Here is a 21,878-nt window from a genome sequence, read left to right on the forward strand (position 1 = left end):
AAATAGTATTTGAAACATTCCTACCAATACCAGCTAGGTCCTTAGGTGTAGAGCACATGAGGTGAATGACTGGCTAATTAAATTGCAATTATATTCTGTTTTTTATAATTAGACATGGAAGAAAACTTTGATCTTCGTTTCCCTAATCAAATAAATCCACAGTAACTAAAGTTTTACCAACCAGGGACAAATGCCCATGAATAGGAGTGCCATTCTACATGTCCGACAGTTATTTACTTATAAATCTATAAACTAAACTATAAGTACAAAAGCTATTACTAAACACGTAAAAAATCTATATGCAAAAAGAATAAAAATGCAAGACATCACTTACTAAAAAAAAATTAACACAAAATGTATGTATACAACATTTATAATTGACTGTTAAAAAGCTGTCATATTTAACAGCTGTTTATGTTTTAGGAGGAACGTATTAGTACTATTCACCATTCTTAATGGGAGGAGGACATGTAAAAGATGGTGAGGTTCATATCCATCCAGTGCTTATATAAGCAAAAAGCTGCTAAAACAATCTAATTAAAAACGTCTAAATAAATTAGTGCGTGTAATTTTCGTCACTTATTTTTATATTAAATGCAACAGAGTTTCGTCCAGGCATGTTCGTTTATGGTTGAATTGAAGATGCTTGGACATCCCTGCATGTTTTGACATATTTGTGATTCTTGCATGAAATGGATGTGCATCGTGGTTGACTATTCCCTTGAAGGATGGGCCTAGTGTGCTTGTTGAATGGCCAGCTCCTTACTAGGCTGACGCATGCTTGTCTGAACTGGTCATCTGATATCAAAGGCACTCCTGTTGGATGAGGCTAGATAACCGAGTGGCTGTTCTGGTCTGCTGGTTCCATGGTCATAGTCTTGGCAGCAGGTCTTGACATTTCTCTCTGAAGGCCTTTTCTTCCCCCAACGAAGAGATGAGGCATTCGTTCAGTATCTCCCTGGTGCAATGCTGTTGTAACAAGTTTCTCCGCTCTCAAAGACGATGTTGGTTCTCCCAGCAGAGCCTGGGGAAGCCAGACAGCTGCCCGCCTCCGTGTTGATCTTGTGACTGGCTCTGTGACGTCAGTGGTGCATGCAGGGCTAACGCTCCCATGTCCCTTAACCTTACACTACGAAAGGGAAATTACTTTTAAAATGTTTTAAAACATTGCTGTCCCAATCACATGCCACGCTGCCATGCCAACTTACAGATATAGAGGAAATCTGGCCACACTATTCAAGTCTCAACCTCTCCTGCTCCTCCTTAATCTTCATATTTGTTTTCTATTTTTAAGTGTCCAAAAGTTGGCTTTCCCCAGGCTTTTATGCCACTATTGAGCCCCTTCCCTTCCACTTTCTTCTCCAAACTAGAGAACTGGAGAAGCCAGCACTTTACATAGTCTCCACACTACTACCTGATCTGGTTACAATAATTTGTTATAATACTAGTTTATTGTAACAATACACTACAAGTTACAATATTTTGCTGCAAATCTGAGTAATGATGGATCTCAGCTTTTAAATACACTTGTGTATTCCTCAATAACACCAGGGCAGGAATAGCTTACTGAAGCTGGAACCACTTAGTGCAGTACAGTGTCTTAGGCACTGCTTCAAAGATCACAGCAGGCAAGCCAGACACACTTCAGAGATTCACCAGCAAGAAATTAATTTTATATATATATACAGTACTGTGTAAAAGTTTTAGGCAGGTGTGAAAAAATGCTGTAAAGTTAGAATGCTTTCAAAAAGACATGTTAATAGATTGTTTACCAATTAACTAAATGCAAAGTGAGTGAACAGAAGGAAAATCTACATCAAATCAATATTTGGTGTGACCACCTTTTGCCTTCAAAACAGCATCAATTCTTCTAGGTACAGTTGCACACAGTTTCTGAAGGAACTCAGCAGGTAGGTTGGCCCAAACATCTTGGAGAACTAACCACAGTTCTTCTGTGGATTTAGGCAGCCTCAGTTGCTTCTCTCTCTTCATGTAATCCCAGACAGACTCGATGATGTTGAGATCAGGGCTCTGTGGGGGCCATACCATCACTTCCAGGACTCCTAGTTCTTCTTTATGCTGAAGATAGTTCTTAGTGACTGTCCCTGTATGTTTGGGGTCGTTGTCATGCTGCAGGATAAATTTGGGGCCAATCAGTTGCCTCACTGATGGTATTGCATGATGGATAAGTATCTGCCTGTACTTCTCAGCATTGAGACCATTCATTCTGACCAATTCCCCAACTTCATTTGCAGAAATGCAGCCCCAGACTTGCAAGGAACCTCCACCATGCTTCACTGCTGCCTTCAGAAACTCATGTACTGCTCTCCAGCCCTTTGGCTGGAACTGCCTTCTGCTACAGCCAAATATTTCACATTTTGACTCATCAGTCCAGACCACCTGCTGCCATTTTTCTGCACCCCAGTTCCTGTGTTTTTGTGCATAGTTGAGTCGCTTGGCCTCTGGAGGAGGTATGGCTTTTTGGCCGCATGTCTTCCATGAAGGACACTTCTGACCAGACTTCTCTAGACAGTAGGATGAGTGTACCAGGGTCCCACTGTTTTCTGCCAATTCTGAGGTGATGGCACTGCTGGACATCTTCCGATTGCAAAGGGAAGTAAGCATGACGTGTCCTTCATCTTCTGCAGTAAGTTTCCTTGGCCAACCACTGCATGTACGGTCTTCAGCAACCTCACCTTGTTAGATGTTAGCCAAACGGCTGTTCCTCACCTAGTTTTATTCCTCCTACACAGCTGTTTCTGTTTCAGTTAATGATTGTTTTTCAACCTACATATTGAATTGATGATCATTAGCACCTGTTTGGTATAATTGTTTAATCATACACCTGACTGTATGCCCACAAAATCCCTGACCTTGTGCAAGTGTACCTAGAAGAATTGATGCTGTTTTGAAGGCAAAGGGTGATCACACCAAATATGGATTTGATTTAGATTTTTATTCTGTTCACTCATTTGGTCAATTTATAAATATAATCTATTTTTGAAAGCATTCTTACTTTACAGCATTTTTTCACACCTTCCTAAAATCTTTGCACAGTACTGTGTATATGTGTGTGTGTATATATAATATACACACACGCATATACACATACAGTGCATCCGGAAAGTATTCACAGCGCTTCAGTTTTTCCACATTGTTATGTTACAGGCTTATTCCAAAATAGATTTTAAATTCATTATTTTCCTCAAAATTCTACAAACAATACCCCATAATGACAATGTGAAAGAAGTTTGTTTGAAATCTTTGCAAATTTATTAAAAATAAAAAACAAAAAAAGTAGTGTATAAGTATTCACAGCCTTTGCCATGAAACTCAAAATTGAGCTCAGGTGCATCCTGTTTCCACTGATCATCCTTGAGATGTTTCTACTTGATGGAGTCCATCTGTGGTAAATTCAGTTGATTGGACATGATTTGGAAAGGCACATCTGTCTATATAAGGTCCCACAGTTAACAGTGCATGTCGGAGCACAAACCAAGCCATGAAGTCCAAGGAATTGTCTGTAGACCTCCGAGACAGGATTGTATCGAGACACAGATCTGGGGAAGGGTACAGAAAAATGTCTGCAGCATTGAAGGTCCCAATGAGCACAGTGGCCTCCATCATCCATAAATGGAAGAAGTTTGGAACCACTAGGACTCTTCCTAGAGCTGGCCGCCTGGCCAAACTGAGCGATCGGGGGAGAAGGGCCTTAGTCAGGGAGGTGACCAAGAACCCCATGAAACTCTGACAGAGCTCCAGCGTGTCTCTGTGGAGAGAGGAGAACCTTCCAGAAGAACAACCATCTCTGCAGCACTCCACCAATCAGGCCTGTATGGTAGAGTGGCCAGACGGAAGCCACTCCTCAGTAGAAGGCACATGAGTTTGCCAAAAGGCACCTGAAGGACTCTCGGACCATGAGGAACAAAACTCTCTGTTCTGATGAAACAAAGATTGAACTCATGTCTGGAGGAAACCAGGCACCGCTCATCACCTGGCCAATACCATCCCTACAGTGAAGCTGGTGGTGGCAGCATCATGCTGTGGGGATGTTTTTCAGCGGCAGGAACTGGGAGACTAGTCAGGATCGAGGGAAAGATGAATGCAGCAATGTACAGATCCTTGATGAAAACCTGCTCCAGAGTGCTCTGGACCTCAGACTGGGGCGAAGGTTCATCTTCCAACAGGACAACGACCCTAAGCGCACAGCCAAGATAACAAAGGAGTGGCTACAGGACAGGACAACTCTGTGAATGTCCTTGAGTGGCCCAGCCAGAGCCCAGATTTGAACCCGATTGAACATCTCTGGAGAGATCTGAAAATGGCTGTGCACCGACGCTCCTCATCCAACCTGATGGAGCTTGAGAGGTCCTGCAAAGAAGAATGGGAGAAACTGCCCAAAAATAGGTGTGCCAAGCTTGTAGCATCATACTCAAAAAGACTTGAGGCTGTAATTGGTGCCAAAGGTGCTTCAACAAAGTATTGAGCAAAGGCTGTGAATACTTGTGTAAATGTGCTTTTTTTGTTTTTTATTTTTAATAAATTTGCAAAGATTTCAAACAAACTTCTTTCACGTTGTCATTATGAGGTATTGTTTGTAGAATTTTGAGGAAAATAATTAATCAATTTTGGAATAAGGCTGTAACATAACAAAATGTGGAAAAAGTGAAGCGCTGTTAATACTTTCCGGATGCACTGTATATATACACGTATGTATGTATGTATGTGTGTATGTGTGTGTGTGTATATACACTCGCCTAAAGGATTATTAGGAACACCTGTTCAATTTCTCATTAATGCAATTATCTAACCAACCAATCACATGGCAGTTGCTTCAATGCATTTAGGGGTGTGGTCCTGGTCAAGACAATCTCCTGAACTCCAAACTGAATGTCTGAATGGGAAAGAAAGGTGATTTAAGCAATTTTGAGCATGGCATGGTTGTTGGTGCCAGACGGGCCGGTCTGAGTATTTCACAATCTGCTCAGTTACTGGGATTTTCACGCACAACCATTTCTAGGGTTTACAAAGAATGGTGTGAAAAGGGAAAAACATCCAGTATGCGGCAGTCCTGTGGGCGAAAATGCCTTGTTGATGCTAGAGGTCAGAGGAGAATGGGCCGACTGATTCAAGCTGATAGAAGAGCAACTTTGACTGAAATAACCACTCGTTACAACCGAGGTATGCAGCAAAGCATTTGTGAAGCCACAACACGTACAACCTTGAGGCGGATGGGCTACAACAGCAGAAGACCCCACCGGGTACCACTCATCTCCACTACAAATAGGAAAAAGAGGCTACAATTTGCACAAGCTCACCAAAACTGGACAGTTGAAGACTGGAAAAATGTTGCCTGGTCTGATGAGTCTCGATTTCTGTTGAGACATTCAGATGGTAGAGTCAGAATTTGGCGTAAACAGAATGAGAACATGGATCCATCATGCCTTGTTACCACTGTGCAGGCTGGTGGTGGTGGTGTAATGGTGTGGGGGATGTTTTCTTGGCACACTTTAGGCCCCTTAGTGCCAATTGGGCATCGTTTAAATGCCACGGCCTACCTGAGCATTGTTTCTGACCATGTCCATCCCTTTATGACCACCATGTACCCATCCTCTGATGGCTACTTCCAGCAGGATAATGCACCATGTCACAAAGGTCGAATCATTTCAAATTGGTTTCTTGAATATGACAATGAGTTCACTGTACTAAACTGGCCCCCACAGTCACCAGATCTCAACCCAATAGAGCATCTTTGGGATGTGGTGGAACGGGAGCTTCGTGCCCTGGATGTGCATCCCACAAATCTCCATCAACTGCAAGATGCTATCCTATCAATATGGGCCAACATTTCTAAAGAATGCTTTCAGCACCTTGTTGAATCAATGCCACGTAGCATTAAGGCAGTTCTGAAGGCGAAAGGGGGTCAAACACAGTATTAGTATGGTGTTCCTAATAATCCTTTAGGTGAGTGTGTATGTGTGTGTATATGTACATATATATATATATATGTGTATATATATATATATATATATATATATATATATATATATATATATATATGTATGTATGTATGTATGTGTGTGTGTGTGTGTGTATATATACATACATACATACAGCTCTGGCAAGTGCAGAAATCAATGTGAAGTTGTCTCAATTTTTTCTAGAGCTATAGATAGATAGATAGATAGGTAGTCATTCATTTAATTTATTAGTATTATTTATTTATTATTTATTCTGGTCATTAGAGGTAAAAGGTGTAAATGGCTGTTATGCCTGTGAGTAGGGGCTTCAGCACACACGTGAGAGATTCTGATCCACTCGGACGTGGAGTTAACAGAGCATAGGGCTCTCCAGAATAAGAGAAGGCTGCAGTCCGTTTTCACCCTCCACAAATGTGGCTGTGTTGTGTATTTGGCTATGGATTGGTGTCTGCAGCATTTTGCGGGGTCTGAGCCTTTACTGTATCTGTACACTGCAGTTCAGAATTGAGTTGAAACTCCTTTGCCATGCCGGAACAGTCGTACGCCCGCAAACCTCATTGGCATCGGATTCCTGGTTAACTGGGCTTTCAGCTCAGCTTGATCAAGACCAGCTTAACTATTTCACAACCCTTTATGCTTCATGTACAGTCTCGATTTTAGAAGGGATAGAGTGCCCACACAACCCCCCCTCCCAATATCTTCTACTCCTGTACAGTAAAACTACTTTAACAGTCCGACAACCTCCCAACCACATGGCAACAATTTGTTAGTTTTGTAATCCACTTTCCAGGATGCAGAAAACACTAGGGCTAAAGTCAAGGCCTTTGTTTCTGAATTTTACTTGTGAAAGTCCTTGTTGAATGGGTTTACTGTCTGTGACTGTTTCAGTCTTCTGTCTTTTGGGAAAATGTATTAAAGCCCATGCAATCTCTGAACTTAACATTTGTTTCATTTTAAAATATTGGTGTATATTTCTTCTTCTCTGTAAATATTTGGTCTCAAGATGCTCCATTTTTATTAACATCCCAGTTTTTGTTTTTCTTCATACAAACACAGCAATATTCCACCTTCAGAATAAGCCATATAGCTCTGCAAGAGAGAGACAAAGCGTCTCTCTGTGTGTCTCGGGTGTCCCAGGGGAGTGGTATCGCTTATCTAAACTGCTGTCTTAATAAAGAGGAAGGAGCAGAAGATAGTAATTCTGAGAAGAGATCAGAGATCAGAGATCAGAGATTCGGTGTTGCATTTCGCTGAGAACTGAAGAAGTTGTCCAACAGACTCGTGCCTTATTCTGTTTTGCCTCCACTAGGAAATGGTGTTTGATTTTTACTCCAACCCCTGGGATATAAAAACCTGCACACATGCTCAAAAAACATATGCATGTCACCAGAGTGTTTTGTTCTGTTTTTCTTTCTTGACCTCAGAGAAAACAATGTTGACACTTTTATAGGTTTAAAAAGTCTGTTTATAAAGTTGATGACAAACAAATCTATTGGCGCACATTTACAAATTTGAAAGTATAGGTGCAATGTACCATTTCTTAATAGCATGCAGTTAATTTGTGATAATGTTAATGTTTTTAATGTTTATACTTCATTCAATGTTCCAAATTATTAAGCATTTCAAAATGAAACCCGTACAGTGTTATCAAAACTAATATTGGAGAATGTGTACTTATTGTGGGATTTTGATGTAATATTCTGTTTATGGGAGATTGTCAGTGGGGCTTTGGTATGTGGAGACGTTACTGTGTGATATTGTTCTAGATTCCTTAAAACAACCATCCTGAAAGACTGGAAACTGTTTTAAGTACAGTGAGGAAACCCTGTAGTAGGTTTGCTTATGGATGTCTAAAAGAGTTTCAGATGTCCACTTTAAAACATATCTAAACCAAGACCTTGACTTAAGGCCTAGTTTTTGGATCCTGGACACCGGATTATAAAACTGCAGCAAACTGTTACTTATTGGTTGGTAGCATTACAGTATTGATGTCGTCTCTTACTAATAGTGTGTGTTTCTCCCTCCTTGTGGTATTATGTCAACATTGATTGTAGGGTTGGGCGATATGACTTAAAAATAATATCTCGATTTTTAGAAGTTTGGGCGATACACGATATATATCTCTATTTCTTGTTTTTATCCAATCAAGCCACAAAATAAGACCAAAGACATTCAAACTACAAGTATTTCGTTAATCCTTCAATAAGCAAAACTAACAAATACTACATGCAGGCTGTCATGGTAAATAAATGCAGAATGCAACACATTATTGGGCAAGTGTTGTGTGATTACTATTACATGTGTTATGTTGTTATGGGATATATATACACACATGCATATACATAAGTTTAAAAATAGCTGGCGTTACAATAGTGTTAATAAATCTGAAATGCGGGTGCCTTATCCCAGGGATTTTATATAGAACAATTATCCGGTCAAGGAAGGAAGGACAGCAGCTCCCGTCTAAAAACTGTCCATATTCACCGATGTCTCCAAAATGATTTATTAGAGAAAGTGAACATCATAATGCTTACGCGTTTCGACTTCTCTTCCTCAGAGCACATGTATACACACACACAGCATGATTTACTGTCGCATAACAGTAACACGTCATGTGATCACGCAACACATGCGCAGTAAAGGTACCGATTCAGGGAGATTCACCACAGCCGGGTCTATAGCGGCGCATTAACATCTGCTGGACAGACATTTCTCCTGTGACTGTCGCGTCTCGATTCTACTTACAAATACAGCACGATGTTAATACAAAATAGTTATAATACAACTGTTGAACCACTTCACCATCTTAATAAAAATACAATTATACTTTCTGCATGTGTGCATTGCTTTCCAATTCATTAAAATGCAAACAAACGTTTATTAATTTTATACAAATGATATCAGTCTAAATTAGCGGGGGTGGCGGTGCCTGCAGATCGAGTTCAGCCCGGCGACGAGAGCGGGACGGAGCGTGTGCGCTTGCGCATTAAAGTGTCTCTTGGTTGTGCTGGTTATTGAGTCACTTCTCTCTCCTCATGTCTGTCTGTTTCTGATGCTCATTTCTTCCCGCATCCGACACGTGTGCAAGAACCGAGAAGAACGCAAAGCGTCCTAATGACGAAAAATACTGCCGTAAAGATTTGCGACACCACGATATAAGCGATATAGCATAATATGAAACGATAGACGTTTTTCTATCGTCATAAGATATATATCGTGATATCGCACAGCCCTAATTGATTGTGTACCTTGAGATTTTGTCGCTGATTTAGATCTCACACCTCAGATTCTTTGATCAATGTCTTTTTTCACAGTAGGGGCCACTAGTACTTCCACAATTTTTCCACATCATCAATGGGAATCAAAGCCAGCTTCTGTCCACAGTCCTCGGTGTCTCGGGCTAACCCTCTGAAACCCAGGCTGCTGTTGTGTTCGAACAAATGTCTAATTAGGTAATCGGCCTATTGTCTTATTTAAGCACGGCATTCTTTCCATACTGTACTCATTTACTGGATATTGTTTTAGGCCAGCATGTCACAAAGAGATGGTCTGATGGGAGTTGGGTATGTCTGTCTTTTTTTCTTTCAATATTATTTTGTCCAATTGTGTTGGATTCTTCCCCACCCTGAGCTCGACGTTGGTGTTTTTCTCAGTGCCCATATCCTGCTGATAACATGGCCTCATAAATCTGTATGGGGATGTTTGGCAAACACTCTTCTCTTTAATGGGGCGGGGCGTGCACTTGTTCTCATTGTACATAGTTTCTTAGCAACATGGAAAGTAGTGTGTAAAAATGTATGTGTGTATCAAAGAAAATGGTCATGATTCAGCAAAAACAGCTTGGTTTCCAACAGACCAAACTGAGGTGTTATTTTGTTTTTTTGCTCTCACTTACTAGAAGTTCTCATTCAACCGAACAAACTGTGGAAGGAAGCTAGAGCTGGAAGTCTTGTGTGTTGTCACAGTGCCTTGTCTTGTGGTTTGAAGTCATTTGGTTTGTGTCAGGGTCAGGTTGTTGCAGAATTGCCGGGGGGGGGAGTGCTTGCTCTTTGTCTGGGTGTCAGAGACAGGCAGGACGTGGAGAGGGTGTGAGGGGTGAAGTGTGTGTGCATGTGTGCTAGAACAGATGGCTGCATGTGTCATCTGTCTGTCACAAGTCTTGCCTCAGGGACAAAGACCTTATTTAAGTTAATTTCATCAGGAAGTACTGGCTGAGATTAACCATGTGTGTTGTGCAGGAAACTGACATTTATCCTAATTAAAAACTGTGTTTGTGTTGAGAGAGGCCAGACTTTTGGATTTAGCAATGACTAGTGTCACAGGTGCTTGCTTCTGTAATAGTCATGACAACTGCTCACCATTGGGCTAGAAATAAAATGAGCCACAAAGAAAATGATCAGTATTTGTAGTAAATGGCCAGTCTTACACTGTGTTTCAAATCAAGAAACCTCACACATTTGTTTATCAAACAAGTTAGGGCTCAGGTAACTGTTAATCACTTAAGTATTTTGAAGAGGATCTTGAAAACTGAGAACAAACAGAGTTGGGTAATACCAGCTGCAATTGGCACTGTGGAAACCAGAAAATGCATTGAATTTGGTACAGCATTCAAAACAGGTAAGAAATTATTCAATACAAATGAATAAAAAGTCTGTCATCTCAAGGCACTTTCATTGCAATTTTTTTTTTTTTTTTTTTTAATTGAGTTTTCAGATTTTGAAGTAATAATATACAGCTCTGGAAAAAATTGAGACCACTTAACATTGATTTCTGAACTTGGAGTGGTCTCTTAATATTTTCCAGAACTGTGTATCTATTTTTTATGCTGAACTATTTGGTAACCTCGCTTGTGGTAGTGCTGACTTAAAAATTGATGCATAGATGCAACCCTGTGATTAAGTGAAAGGTCCAGCCACAACCGAAATGTTTAATCCTGGCAGTGAACTTCTAGTGGCCAATGCACCTCCGGTATATCATTATATCCTTGTGCTCCTTATACCCACTTCTGTCATCCCTGGCAACTGAGAAAGTTGAGAGCTCACCTGGCAGACATCCCCCCCCTTCCCCGATGCCCTCTGACCCACTGCTGCTGTTCTGTTTCAGGGATTCCCCACTGAGGCAGAGAAGACTGTGCCCCACAAAACTGAACAGGAGTTTGACTACGGTATGTATTCTCACACCACAGTCTGTCCATAATAATCATAATAAGAATACTCGTTCATGTTAAAGCAGGCAAGCTAAACAGTTGTCACTCCAGGCACAAAGTAAAGTCACTTTAATTTCACATCGCCATTGCTCTGCTGCAAAGACAACATTAACAAGCATCTCTCAGGTTGAGATCTTGCAGGCAGGTGCTATGGTTTGTGCTTGACCTTTTGTTCAGCTCACAGAAGTCTTTCGGAGCTCATTTGTGCCCTCGCACAGCTTGTAACCTGGGCTACAAGGTGTAACACAATTTAGAACACGTCAATAACCAATAAAATGCAGATGGCCTGATTTTCATTACAGTTCTTTGCACCCATGTCATAATTTATGCCTGCTCTCTATGTTCCCAGGGCTTGCGTCTGTCTGAAATCGTGCATGTACACTTCATCAATCTCAGTTAGTCATATCTCGTTTTAACAAATTGTCATTTCTCTAATACTGATCTGGGATATTGTGAGCAGCCACTTGGAGGGGCTTTATCGTTGCCATGGTTGCTGGAGCTAATTTTCATCCGTCTAATGCAGATGTTGCTCACTAGACAGAACATTTTGGAAATCCAACACTGGAGCGATATGTTGCTTGTTACTTTTTATGACAAACATGTAATCCGTGGTTACAAAACCCCAAGTTTAAAATGCTTCCATACATTTTGATTTCAACTTAAGAGCTTTGTTCATGATTGCTACCCCTGGAGAGGTCTGTTTCTTCCATTTCCCTATACACTTTTTTTTGTGTGCAGTCATTCTAATTCCAACTGAACAAACCTAGTTGCCTGGGGGTGACAATTTAAAGACCTTTTCATACAATAAAATGAATCAACCAGCACGGAAGGGTTCATTGTACCACAGGGGCTGTTTTTACTGCACTGTTACCTACATTTAGTTCAGTTTTTTATTAATGTGAAGCCTCCTTCATCTCTGCCATGTGACTCTATATGAAGTATAATTGAATGTTTTTTTTAAGTGTCTTTGCTTTTTATAGTCTGATGAAAAGCGCAAAATCCAAGTACTACAGTTTTATGTTTCAGACAGTTTAGGAAAATGTCTGTACTTGTTCTGTGCATCAGTGTCGGCTTAGATAAGAACATCCTAATTTCGATGTTGTATGGTTTCCATTCAATTAACCAAAAAAGTAAACTCGCACACTGATGGTTGGATCCTAAGTAAGTCCCATCCAAAACAATGTAATTATTCCTTTCTGACCCAAAGCAATCTTCCTGCTTTTATATTAGGGCCATCGGACTTCTGTCTTGCTATAATGGAGATCACTGATCACCTTCTAAAATCAGTTTGATTTAAAAAGCACGGTTATGAAACTACAGCAGTTGTTACCCTTTAATGAATCTTTGCTTAATTTGTTTAGCACAATCCTAAAGCAAAAATTCACTCAAGTAAAAAAAATAATAATAATAACTTTTAATTTCTACAAACATACAGAACAGTTCCACTTCTTGTCAGCACAGAATGAATGGCAAAGAAAAGTCCAATCTTCTATTGCTTGAATATTTTTCTCTTACTGAAACAGATCCACACCCATATCCTAGGAAGACTTTGCATACTGAATAGTACAGAGCAGGAGATGCTTGTTTTCATAGCAGACAGTTAATGTGTATTCAGTAATCATGACCTCAGGAAGCAGATTGGAAACAGATTGTCTTTAAAGACCCATCACTGCCCTGGTCAATGGCAGCAGGCAGATACTGTTAAAGCTGTGCCTTCAGATTAATTCATTCTTACAGCTAACCTGTGGTCAGACTTAACCTGTTCAGCACATGTTTGAGACCCCTCATGAGGAAAACGTCTGCACCACAGTGTATACAAAGTAAATACTTGTACAGTAGAACCAGTAGAGTCCAATTTAATTATCATATGAAGACCCAACAACTTAGAAAACATTGCTTTCCTAATGACCAAGAACTACCGGTGGTTACAAGTACTCTACAGGTTTCTCTGCGATTCTGCCACTAGATTTGGGTCCTTTCAAAAGATGTCAGTACTATGTCCAGTTATCGATTAATTGTCTATAGGTTTAAATGCTAGACTTATTCAGGATAATGCAGTAGGTAATGTGTTGACAGGCAAGCAGTTTTTAGTGTTCCATTGTGATTCGGCAGACTGTAATATCCTGAACACTGCCCTCAAACGTGCTATAGAAATTACTGTAATTAATATTAGAGGAAGCAGCAGTAATGTTTACAAGTTGAGTGCAAATTTGTTAGATTCGATCAACATTTAATGGATTAATCATACACTTATGTTGTTTGCCTCATGGTTTTCATTTCAGTTGTTATACTCCTCCTTAAATATAAAGGTCATGCTGCATTTTGTGGTGGACTACATTTGTTTTTAAAGACTAACTATTATTAAATCGTATAGTATTTGCGTTATTGGCATTCTGTGTGTTTGTTCAATAACATTTTAATTGTCCCCATTTTATTCTGGGTGCACAAAATCAACATAAGTGAAAATGTAATGCATTTCTGTATTAATTTCTGAAATGACAGTTTTTAACTCAGTTAATAGATTTTAGTTTAGTTGGACATGAGTTGCAACCAGCCATATGACCCAGGTATGGAATGATTCATAGAATTTTACACCTTTTAATAGCAGTAATAAAATCAGAAACCTTTGTATTTATTTATTTTCTCCCTCTTCCCAAAACAGCACTACATATGTAGGAAATGTTTATTTAACTCCCTGAAAATCCTACATCCTACTATGATAAGATCTTTAGCATCTCACTTAAAACAAATGATATACGTCTTCATTGCTCTGACCAGTCAATGCATTCTGCATGATGTTCAAATGTGACAAAATTAGAAGCTGGTGGCAAAGCACTTTCTAAAACCTTTCATATCTTTTAAAATATTTCCATGAAAGGGTAAATGTAAGATGAAGGCTGTATCTGTCACATCTTAGTTTGCCTCTTTTGATGAACCACACCTTTTAAAAAATAAACTATATTAATGGAACACAAATATGTGGATCCCCCAGAAAAGGGTAACATACCCAGTTGAGAATTCAGGGCAGTAGTTTGCAGAAAACAATATTTCATAAAAAATCCACAATGCCTTAAAATGTCTTATTTGGAAAGCCATGTACTCTGAATTCTGCTGGTTATACTACAGATACTATGTCAGTACAGTACAGTCTCTTTTGAGTGGTAGTACATGGTTTACATTGTGTATTGGCCTGCTCACCAGATGCTGTAACTGCAGATGTGGAGGAGATGGACATGTCTCTGAAGTACAGCCCAGGGAAGCTAAGAGCCAGCCAGTATGAAACCATGATGACCAAAGAGGAGCTGGAGGAGGAACAGAGGTATGTAGAGCAACACCGCTGCTCAGATGCTGCCCCAGCCCCAGCTTGCATTACACTAGAGATCAGTGTATTTATTGATCTAGAAAAACTCAACTCAACTACACACTAAAGCAGTGAACAATTATGCCAGTAAAACCCACTGCACCCAAGCTCTTATGAAGGAGAGCCTTATGGCAGCTCTCCCCATCCCCTGAATCAAGAAGGAGACCCAAGGCATTTTATAAGGATGTCTCAAGGGCATGTTGATTATGGGGGAACGAATAAGAAGTGCCATTGAAACGAGGGAACCATCTAAGTCACAAGGAATGAGGTGGGGATATACTGAGCTTTTCTACAGGGCACTCTGAGCAGGAGGGGGGTATTGGTTCATGTTTGACCCTCTTACCACTTCATTGGCCGTATTGTTAAAGCTATTCAATCCCAGCTCCCAGCTTTCATTGGACAACCAAAAAGACTCCTTCAAAGTGCCAAATGGGATTCTTATATTCTGAAATATGATTTGTGATTTCTTTATAATTTAAGGATGTTATATATAGTAAAATAGAAACATTTGTAGAGAGAGAAAATGAAGGTAATTGCCAACTGTGCTTAATAGTCTGATATAAGATGGAAATAATAGCCACCAGTGCATGTTGAATTCTGTAAAAGATCTATCCACCATTGTATTTTTATTAATAGGGACAAGCACAGGCACACCATATAGTTTCTAGTGTGCAGACATGAGCTCGTGCTTCGTGAGTCACAGACGTGCTTCTCTAGAACTGGCAAAAACAGGGTGTCACAAGACTTAAGAGATTTTCTGCAGGATGTTACAGACCACACTGCGATCGGAACTGATCATGTGTGCTTATTCAAGGTTGTGTCTGAAGAATGATTTATCTTCCATCTCCAGTATCGTTTGCAACAAAACTAAATCATTTCTCTTTCCAGCGAAATACATACACGGTTTCATTTAGATATGACAATATACAATGACAGTCTGAAAACACAGTTCAGTGCAGTGACCCATATCTTGGCTAATTTGGCCTTTCGCACTGTAATATTTCAGTTGTCTTAATTCACTTGGAACTAGTTTAGCCATCCACCCAGCCTAATATGAGGTACTTTGTACAAGGGTGGGGGAGATTTGCAGGTTGTAGCCTTTTTCATGTTTCAGATTACTCCAGTAATTTCTCTGTTTTAGATTAAATCGTTATGGGGGGACTGTTTTTTTTTTAGCTGTCCAGTAGGTGGCCCCAGACCACCTACCCAGGGTGCTGGAGAGGCGGTGCGGTGTGCAGTATGGTTGTGAGCAGGTCATATTGAAAAGTTCGTCCAGCAGAAGCATCATCTTAAGGGGATTGTACAGAGTGCTCTCACTGGAGCTCTGTGGCTTCAACAGAACCCCCTAACTGAACTGAGAACTAGAACTGAGTCAAGCCTAAAAATGCACTGTTTCAGAATGGAAAAGCTGGGACTATGTTTACTGTGTTCCCATGGAGAGAAAGTGAGCCAGCAGAGTCACTTGTTTTTTTTTTTTTTAGTTGCACATCTTTCAACACGTGATCAGGAACTCTGTCTTGTTCTCTGTTTCTTTGTGGATGAGCCCCACAAAGGCTACAATGAAAATTAAATGGCATCATTAGGGCATGTAATCAGGCAACGAGTTCAGAGCCCCACTATTGCCTGCTTTCCTTCTGTAGAAATCGCCAAATACTCAGCACATGGCTCTGAATGAGTTGACACCAATAGACATGCATGTTGACCTGTATGAAGCTTGGCCATGCAACTGTCAAGAAATGAGGTGACATGAGTTGTGTTCTTGCTGTTGTCTTAAAATTTTGATGGCAGTCATTCACTGCTGAGTTTGTTCTTAATTCTTTTTTTTTCTGGTTTCTTCTTCCTTGTCCAATTTGTGAGTATCACGAAAAGATCATATTATAAAAGCTTGAAAGCTACCCTCTCTAATACATTCTTAATGATTTCCTTCTTGATTTCCTGATTTGTTCTGCACCCCCGACCCCCTGAGTCAATTTTGCTACATATTGTGTAAAAGGGCACTGCTCTCATTTAATAAATATGCAAGTGCATCTGTCTCGAACCGTCCTTGTATGCACTTTGCGTGGGCAGCCCAATCGCAGCCACAGAAGCCACTTTGTTTTTAACCATACTCCTGAAGACACGCATAAATGTTAAACCGTGCTGGTGTGGCACTGCCAGTCGAAAAAACACAGGAGGGTGAGGGAGTGTCATCTGAATGCGTTTTATTGTCATAGGACAGAAAGTATTAAGATGTTTCAAAATAAAATACTTAAAGTGGGTTAAATAAGTATGGGTTATCTTCAATATAGCCACATTTGTAGAGTGTAATGGCACCCCTGCTGTGGCCTGCGTTGTCAGAGTGGGTGGCCAGCATCACCACTTCTCTCCGGAGGAGTCGTGCGTCTTGATATTGGAATATTGGTGGCCTTGGAACTTGGTACCAAGTTACTGCCTTGCCAGATGGCCCTGACCTTTTTGCAAGGTGGTAGCTTACATAACTGGGGAATGGGAGATCAGAATTAAATTCCCAAAGCCCAGGGCCAACCCTCTCTGTGTCCCCATCTTGCAGATATTTTTCAAAATTGCACCCCAGGACATGATATTTAGCAAAACTGACACGAGATAAAATATATTTTCGATGTGTGTGTTTTAAACATATATATTGTTTTTTTTTAAACACTCCAAAACAGGCTTGTTTTATGCATCATGCAACTGCCTTCCCAGAGAATGACCAAAGATAGGCAACCCCTCCCACACTTCTCTCCTGATCCTCCCCACACCTCCCTACGCTGACTGTGTAATGGCTTTTCCGTGCCTTTATCGTTGCAGGATAGAGTTCACAACTGATTTTACCTCTCTTTAAACAACAAGGACATGCAGTGTCTGTTAGAGAGCCCTTGGTAAGGTATACATTTCACTTTACCCCCCCACCACACACACCACCCCACCATAATTCCCTAACAGATCCAGCCTAACACCTCCCCCTTATGCACCGATCTCATTTCCATATTGACCACTGTTACTGTGCTGACTGATCTCCCAGGGGTATTACCCTGAGGTGTCACCATCTAACTGGATTGTGTGGGAATCGATTACACTGGTGTGCTTGAGCACTTCCACTTCGTACATACTCTGTACATGAGTAGAAATTGTTCAGTGATGAATCTGGTCTTCATCCAGGTTCCTGCCACCCCTATATCCACCTCCTATTTCAATTACAGTTGATCACTTAGGCTTATTAAATGCTTACATTTTCTTAATGATATATTTTAACTCTTAAAGGGTTCATTTGCAGTATTATATTAAATATGATTCGATCTTTTTATTTTTATTTTATAAATTGCATTCTGGAGGGGAATTTGAAATGATTTATAAATGTACCATGTATATAAATGAGTCCTGAATGTACTAAACTCATCACAGCAAATAACCATGTGACTGCCAGTGCAGATGCCAGCATTCAACTCAAAACAGCCCTTTAAGAAAGTATACCTTCTCTATTATTATTAATAATATTATATTATTGCTGTGAAGCTGAAGGAAATTTGAAAAAAGATATGCTTGAATCAAAACGATTGCTGCATCTGCAAATCGAGTCGGTCAGTTTCCTGTGATGCTTTTGGTACTGTCAGGGGGAGAAAGTTTCAAGAGCCTCCGAACTGACGGGCATGTTTTACATTTAATGTGTTCATTTAAAAGTCGATTAATGTTCAGTCATGTGCATGATCCTGACAAGTCCTCAGTAATTTCATATTATAGTGATAGGTTTAGGTGACTCCTTTTAATCAGAATTAGTATAGGGTTAAGAAGTGTAAGTGTACTGCCAGTGAATGGGGTTTATTTTTTTCAGGATCTCTCGGTTATAGGCTTCACAGTGTGCTGGCCAGATGCCTCCGGATCCAACAGGCTTGAATGATTTGAGATGTAGGCCTACACACACAATCTGATTGACTACTCATGGACTCATGCCTATGTATCTATTTTTAAATTAGCCTCCTTTTTCCCCATGGTTTCATCAGGAAGAATGTCTCTTTTGTTACATTATCTATTTTACTGCCCACTTACTTGCCAAACCTCACTCGGACCCCTTGTCCCAAAACAAAACCAAGAAGGCTCCAGGCAGATGTTACTTGAATGACACAGGACTTGATTCCGCACATAAAACTGCTAAATAAATGTAGCAATAAATTCTTCATTGTGAACTACTGTACCATGGGGTGCATTTAACAATGGGTAGTTATAGAAAGGGCTATAACCATTTATCAACGGAGCAAAAGCAGCACAATAAGAATTATTTGAACTTTAGAAAGCTACTATTTTGGTATTCCTAACAGATAGAAATATATTCTGCCTGTGTATGGTATACCACTGTATAGCTGGACCCTTTCTTATGAATTTGTCAAATGCCCCATTCAGTAGTTTAAGCTGGTGTGGAACACTGCTGAAGTCATTTTACTGTCATACTGGAATACTCAGTTAGACAGCACCTGAACTGACCGCGTTAACCTAATGCTCCCTCAAGTGGCTGCTGCCAGAGATGACATCAGAACTAAAACCTGCAGAGTAGCAGCATCATTGGCTTCAGCACCAGCTTCTGTAATCTTGATTTAAAGTTAATGTGCAAAGGGGAAGAAATCCAGGAGAGCTGGTGACTCATCAATTCATTGTCATTCTAATAAAGCAACTGCAACAAAGCAACAATTATTTAATGTTGTGTAACACTACTGAAAAATCATGACTTTTTTTTTTTCTGCACCCTTTAACATTTTTCTTAGTTTTCGGTTTATTAGTTGAATCCATTGAAAATATGACCTGTACTGATAGTTGTTCTATAGGTCTTGCAATGATGAGTTAGTTTTGTTTGTTTTAAATTCTAATAAGGAATTCATTGTATTTATAATGTTGGATTGTGTTTTGTTTCTGTATAACGTTAAATACTCAAAATACAGAAAAGATTTCAGGCAACTTGGGAATGGTGTATGATTTAAGTAAAAGAACATGATTGGATAGATAAATACCTCTGACAAGAAACTGGTTTGTCTGCTGCTTTGAGGAAGAAGAGCCATTGATTTCAATCAAGACTGATACTATGCTTAACCTCCAGAGGGCACAATTGGATTGAGATTACACTGTTACTGGTTCATTATACCTACAGAAACCACAAACATTACTGACATGAGCTAAAGACACAGTCATCCTGTACATTAAACTGGCACTGTTCCGGTTCAGCACCCACACGAGAATGACTACATTTTGTGTTTAGTTTGTGTCCAAAATGTATATAACACTTGCACACGATGGCAATAAAGGTTGATATCTTGGGTCACTTGTATTAAACTGTCTGAAAAATAGCTGTCAGATTCTCCAGGCGTGCTCTTTTTAACCACGAGAAGCCTGATCTGCTTTGTTTTGCTACGTGTATTCCATGATGCAGCTGATATTCGATCTCATGCAGTTTCATCTTCATGGGAGTTTCTTGCCTTACTGTTGGTTTGGTTTGTTTCAAAGCCAATATCAACACTGTTTGTAAATCCTGCTATCATAGCATCTAAATGGGGTGAGTAATGCCTCAAAAAGACAACCACCTTTCCTGGAAATGTTGTCCGAGGGATACAAAGCTTTCATAACAACTCCTTGATATCTCAAACATTGAGCAAGACTCCTACAACCTGCTTTAGGTTGTCAAGCATTCAGAGAATGAATTACCTCTTTCTTTTGATGTGCTGTGACATTCTTAGTGTTATTTTTAGTCTGTCTTATTGAAGCAAACATGAAGAGAACAAAACGTATGAATATAGATAGTAATAATATTAATGATAAAAACAGAACCAAACGGAAAACCATTGGAAAACGAGAAGTGTTCAGTACTTGCACTATGCCGACATACAGAATTATGAATGATGTTATTGTTGCAGAACATCTGTGTAAATCAGTATGAACACACTGGATCCACTGAACTAAGGAGTCGCAGTCAGTGATCTAATTGCTGATTGGAATAATGGAAAAAGTAAACCATGTTTATACAATATTTAAAGATGCAGTCAACGCTCTAAGGTAAACTGAACAGTATTTCATGAAAACCTAATTATCAACATAAAATATACCAGACATAGTATGGTTTTAGTCAACATTATGAAATAGCCTTTTTCACCACCATGGCCCCAGAAGGAGTCCGCTCCGGGTCCAAGTATCTTGCCCATCACTCTCCTAGTTTCACTACTGTTGTCCGGAATTATCCCTTTAGAATTGCATCCGGCTTAAGTTTTAGCATGGAGACAATATAAAACAATGCGTCACAAACTTTCCAAACAGTAGACATTTTTCTGCAGGATATGTGCATAAACTCATTGAGGACTCTCCCCTCCCCTGGTGATCATTAGGGATGGTATAGCTATGGATAACTTGCTAGCGTCTCGGTATACACTCACCTAAAGGATTATTAGGAACACCTGTTCAATTTCTCATTAATGCAATTATCTAACCAACCAATCACATGGCAGTTGCTTCAATGCATTTAGGGGTGTGGTCCTGGTCAAGACAATCTTCTGAACTCCAAACTGAATGTCTGAATGGGAAAGAAAGGTGATTTAAGCAATTTTGAGCGTGGCATGGTTGTTGGTGCCAGACGGGCCGGTCTGAGTATTTCACAATCTGCTCAGTTACTGGGATTTTCACGCACAACCATGTCTAGGGTTTACAAAGAATGGTGTGAAAAGGGAAAAACATCCAGTATGCGGCAGTCCTGTGGGCGAAAATGCCTTGTTGATGCTAGAGGTCAGAGGAGAATGGGCCGACTGATTCAAGCTGATAGAAGAGCAACTTTGACTGAAATAACCACTCGTTACAACCGAGGTATGCAGCAAAGCATTTGTGAAGCCACAACACGTACAACCTTGAGGCGGATGGGCTACAACAGCAGAAGACCCCACCGGGTACCACTCATCTCCACTACAAATAGGAAAAAGAGGCTACAATTTGCACAAGCTCACCAAAATTGGACAGTTGAAGACTGGAAAAATGTTGCCTGGTCTGATGAGTCTCGATTTCTGTTGAGACATTCAGATGGTAGAGTCAGAATTTGGTGTAAACAGAATGAGAACATGGATCCATCATGCCTTGTTACCACTGTGAGGGCTGGTGGTGGTGGTGTAATGGTGTGGGGGATGTTTTCTTGGCACACTTTAGGCTCCTTAGTGCCAATTGGGCATTGTTTAAATGCCACGGCCTTCTTGAGCATTGTTTCTGACCATGTCCATCCCTTTATGACCACCATGTACCCATCCTCTGATGGCTACTTCCAGCAGGATAATGCACCATGTCACAAAGGTCGAATCATTTCAAATTGGTTTCT

At 40.1% G+C, this 21,878-nt stretch overlaps 1 protein-coding gene across 5 annotated transcripts in view; it reads left to right on the top strand.

Moving 5' to 3' along the window:
- Nucleotides 1–21,878, top strand: part of mxra7 (matrix-remodelling associated 7) — a 47,588-nt gene that overhangs the window by 14,190 nt on the left and 11,520 nt on the right. For 2 of the 5 annotated variants that reach the window (XM_066704811.1, XM_066704815.1), the window contains exons 2-3: nt 11,085–11,145; nt 14,389–14,506. In XM_066704811.1, the coding sequence (XP_066560908.1) occupies nt 11,085–11,145; nt 14,389–14,506 (179 nt within the window). Of the gene's footprint in view, nt 1–11,084; nt 11,146–14,388; nt 14,507–17,356; nt 17,428–18,377; nt 19,493–21,878 lie in introns of those variants that run through there. The other 3 variants (XM_066704813.1, XM_066704812.1, XM_066704814.1) reach the window with 3 other exon arrangements.

This window comes from Amia ocellicauda, chromosome 5 (genome assembly GCF_036373705.1).
Source record: "Amia ocellicauda isolate fAmiCal2 chromosome 5, fAmiCal2.hap1, whole genome shotgun sequence".
Classification (NCBI taxonomy): domain Eukaryota; kingdom Metazoa; phylum Chordata; class Actinopteri; order Amiiformes; family Amiidae; genus Amia; species Amia ocellicauda.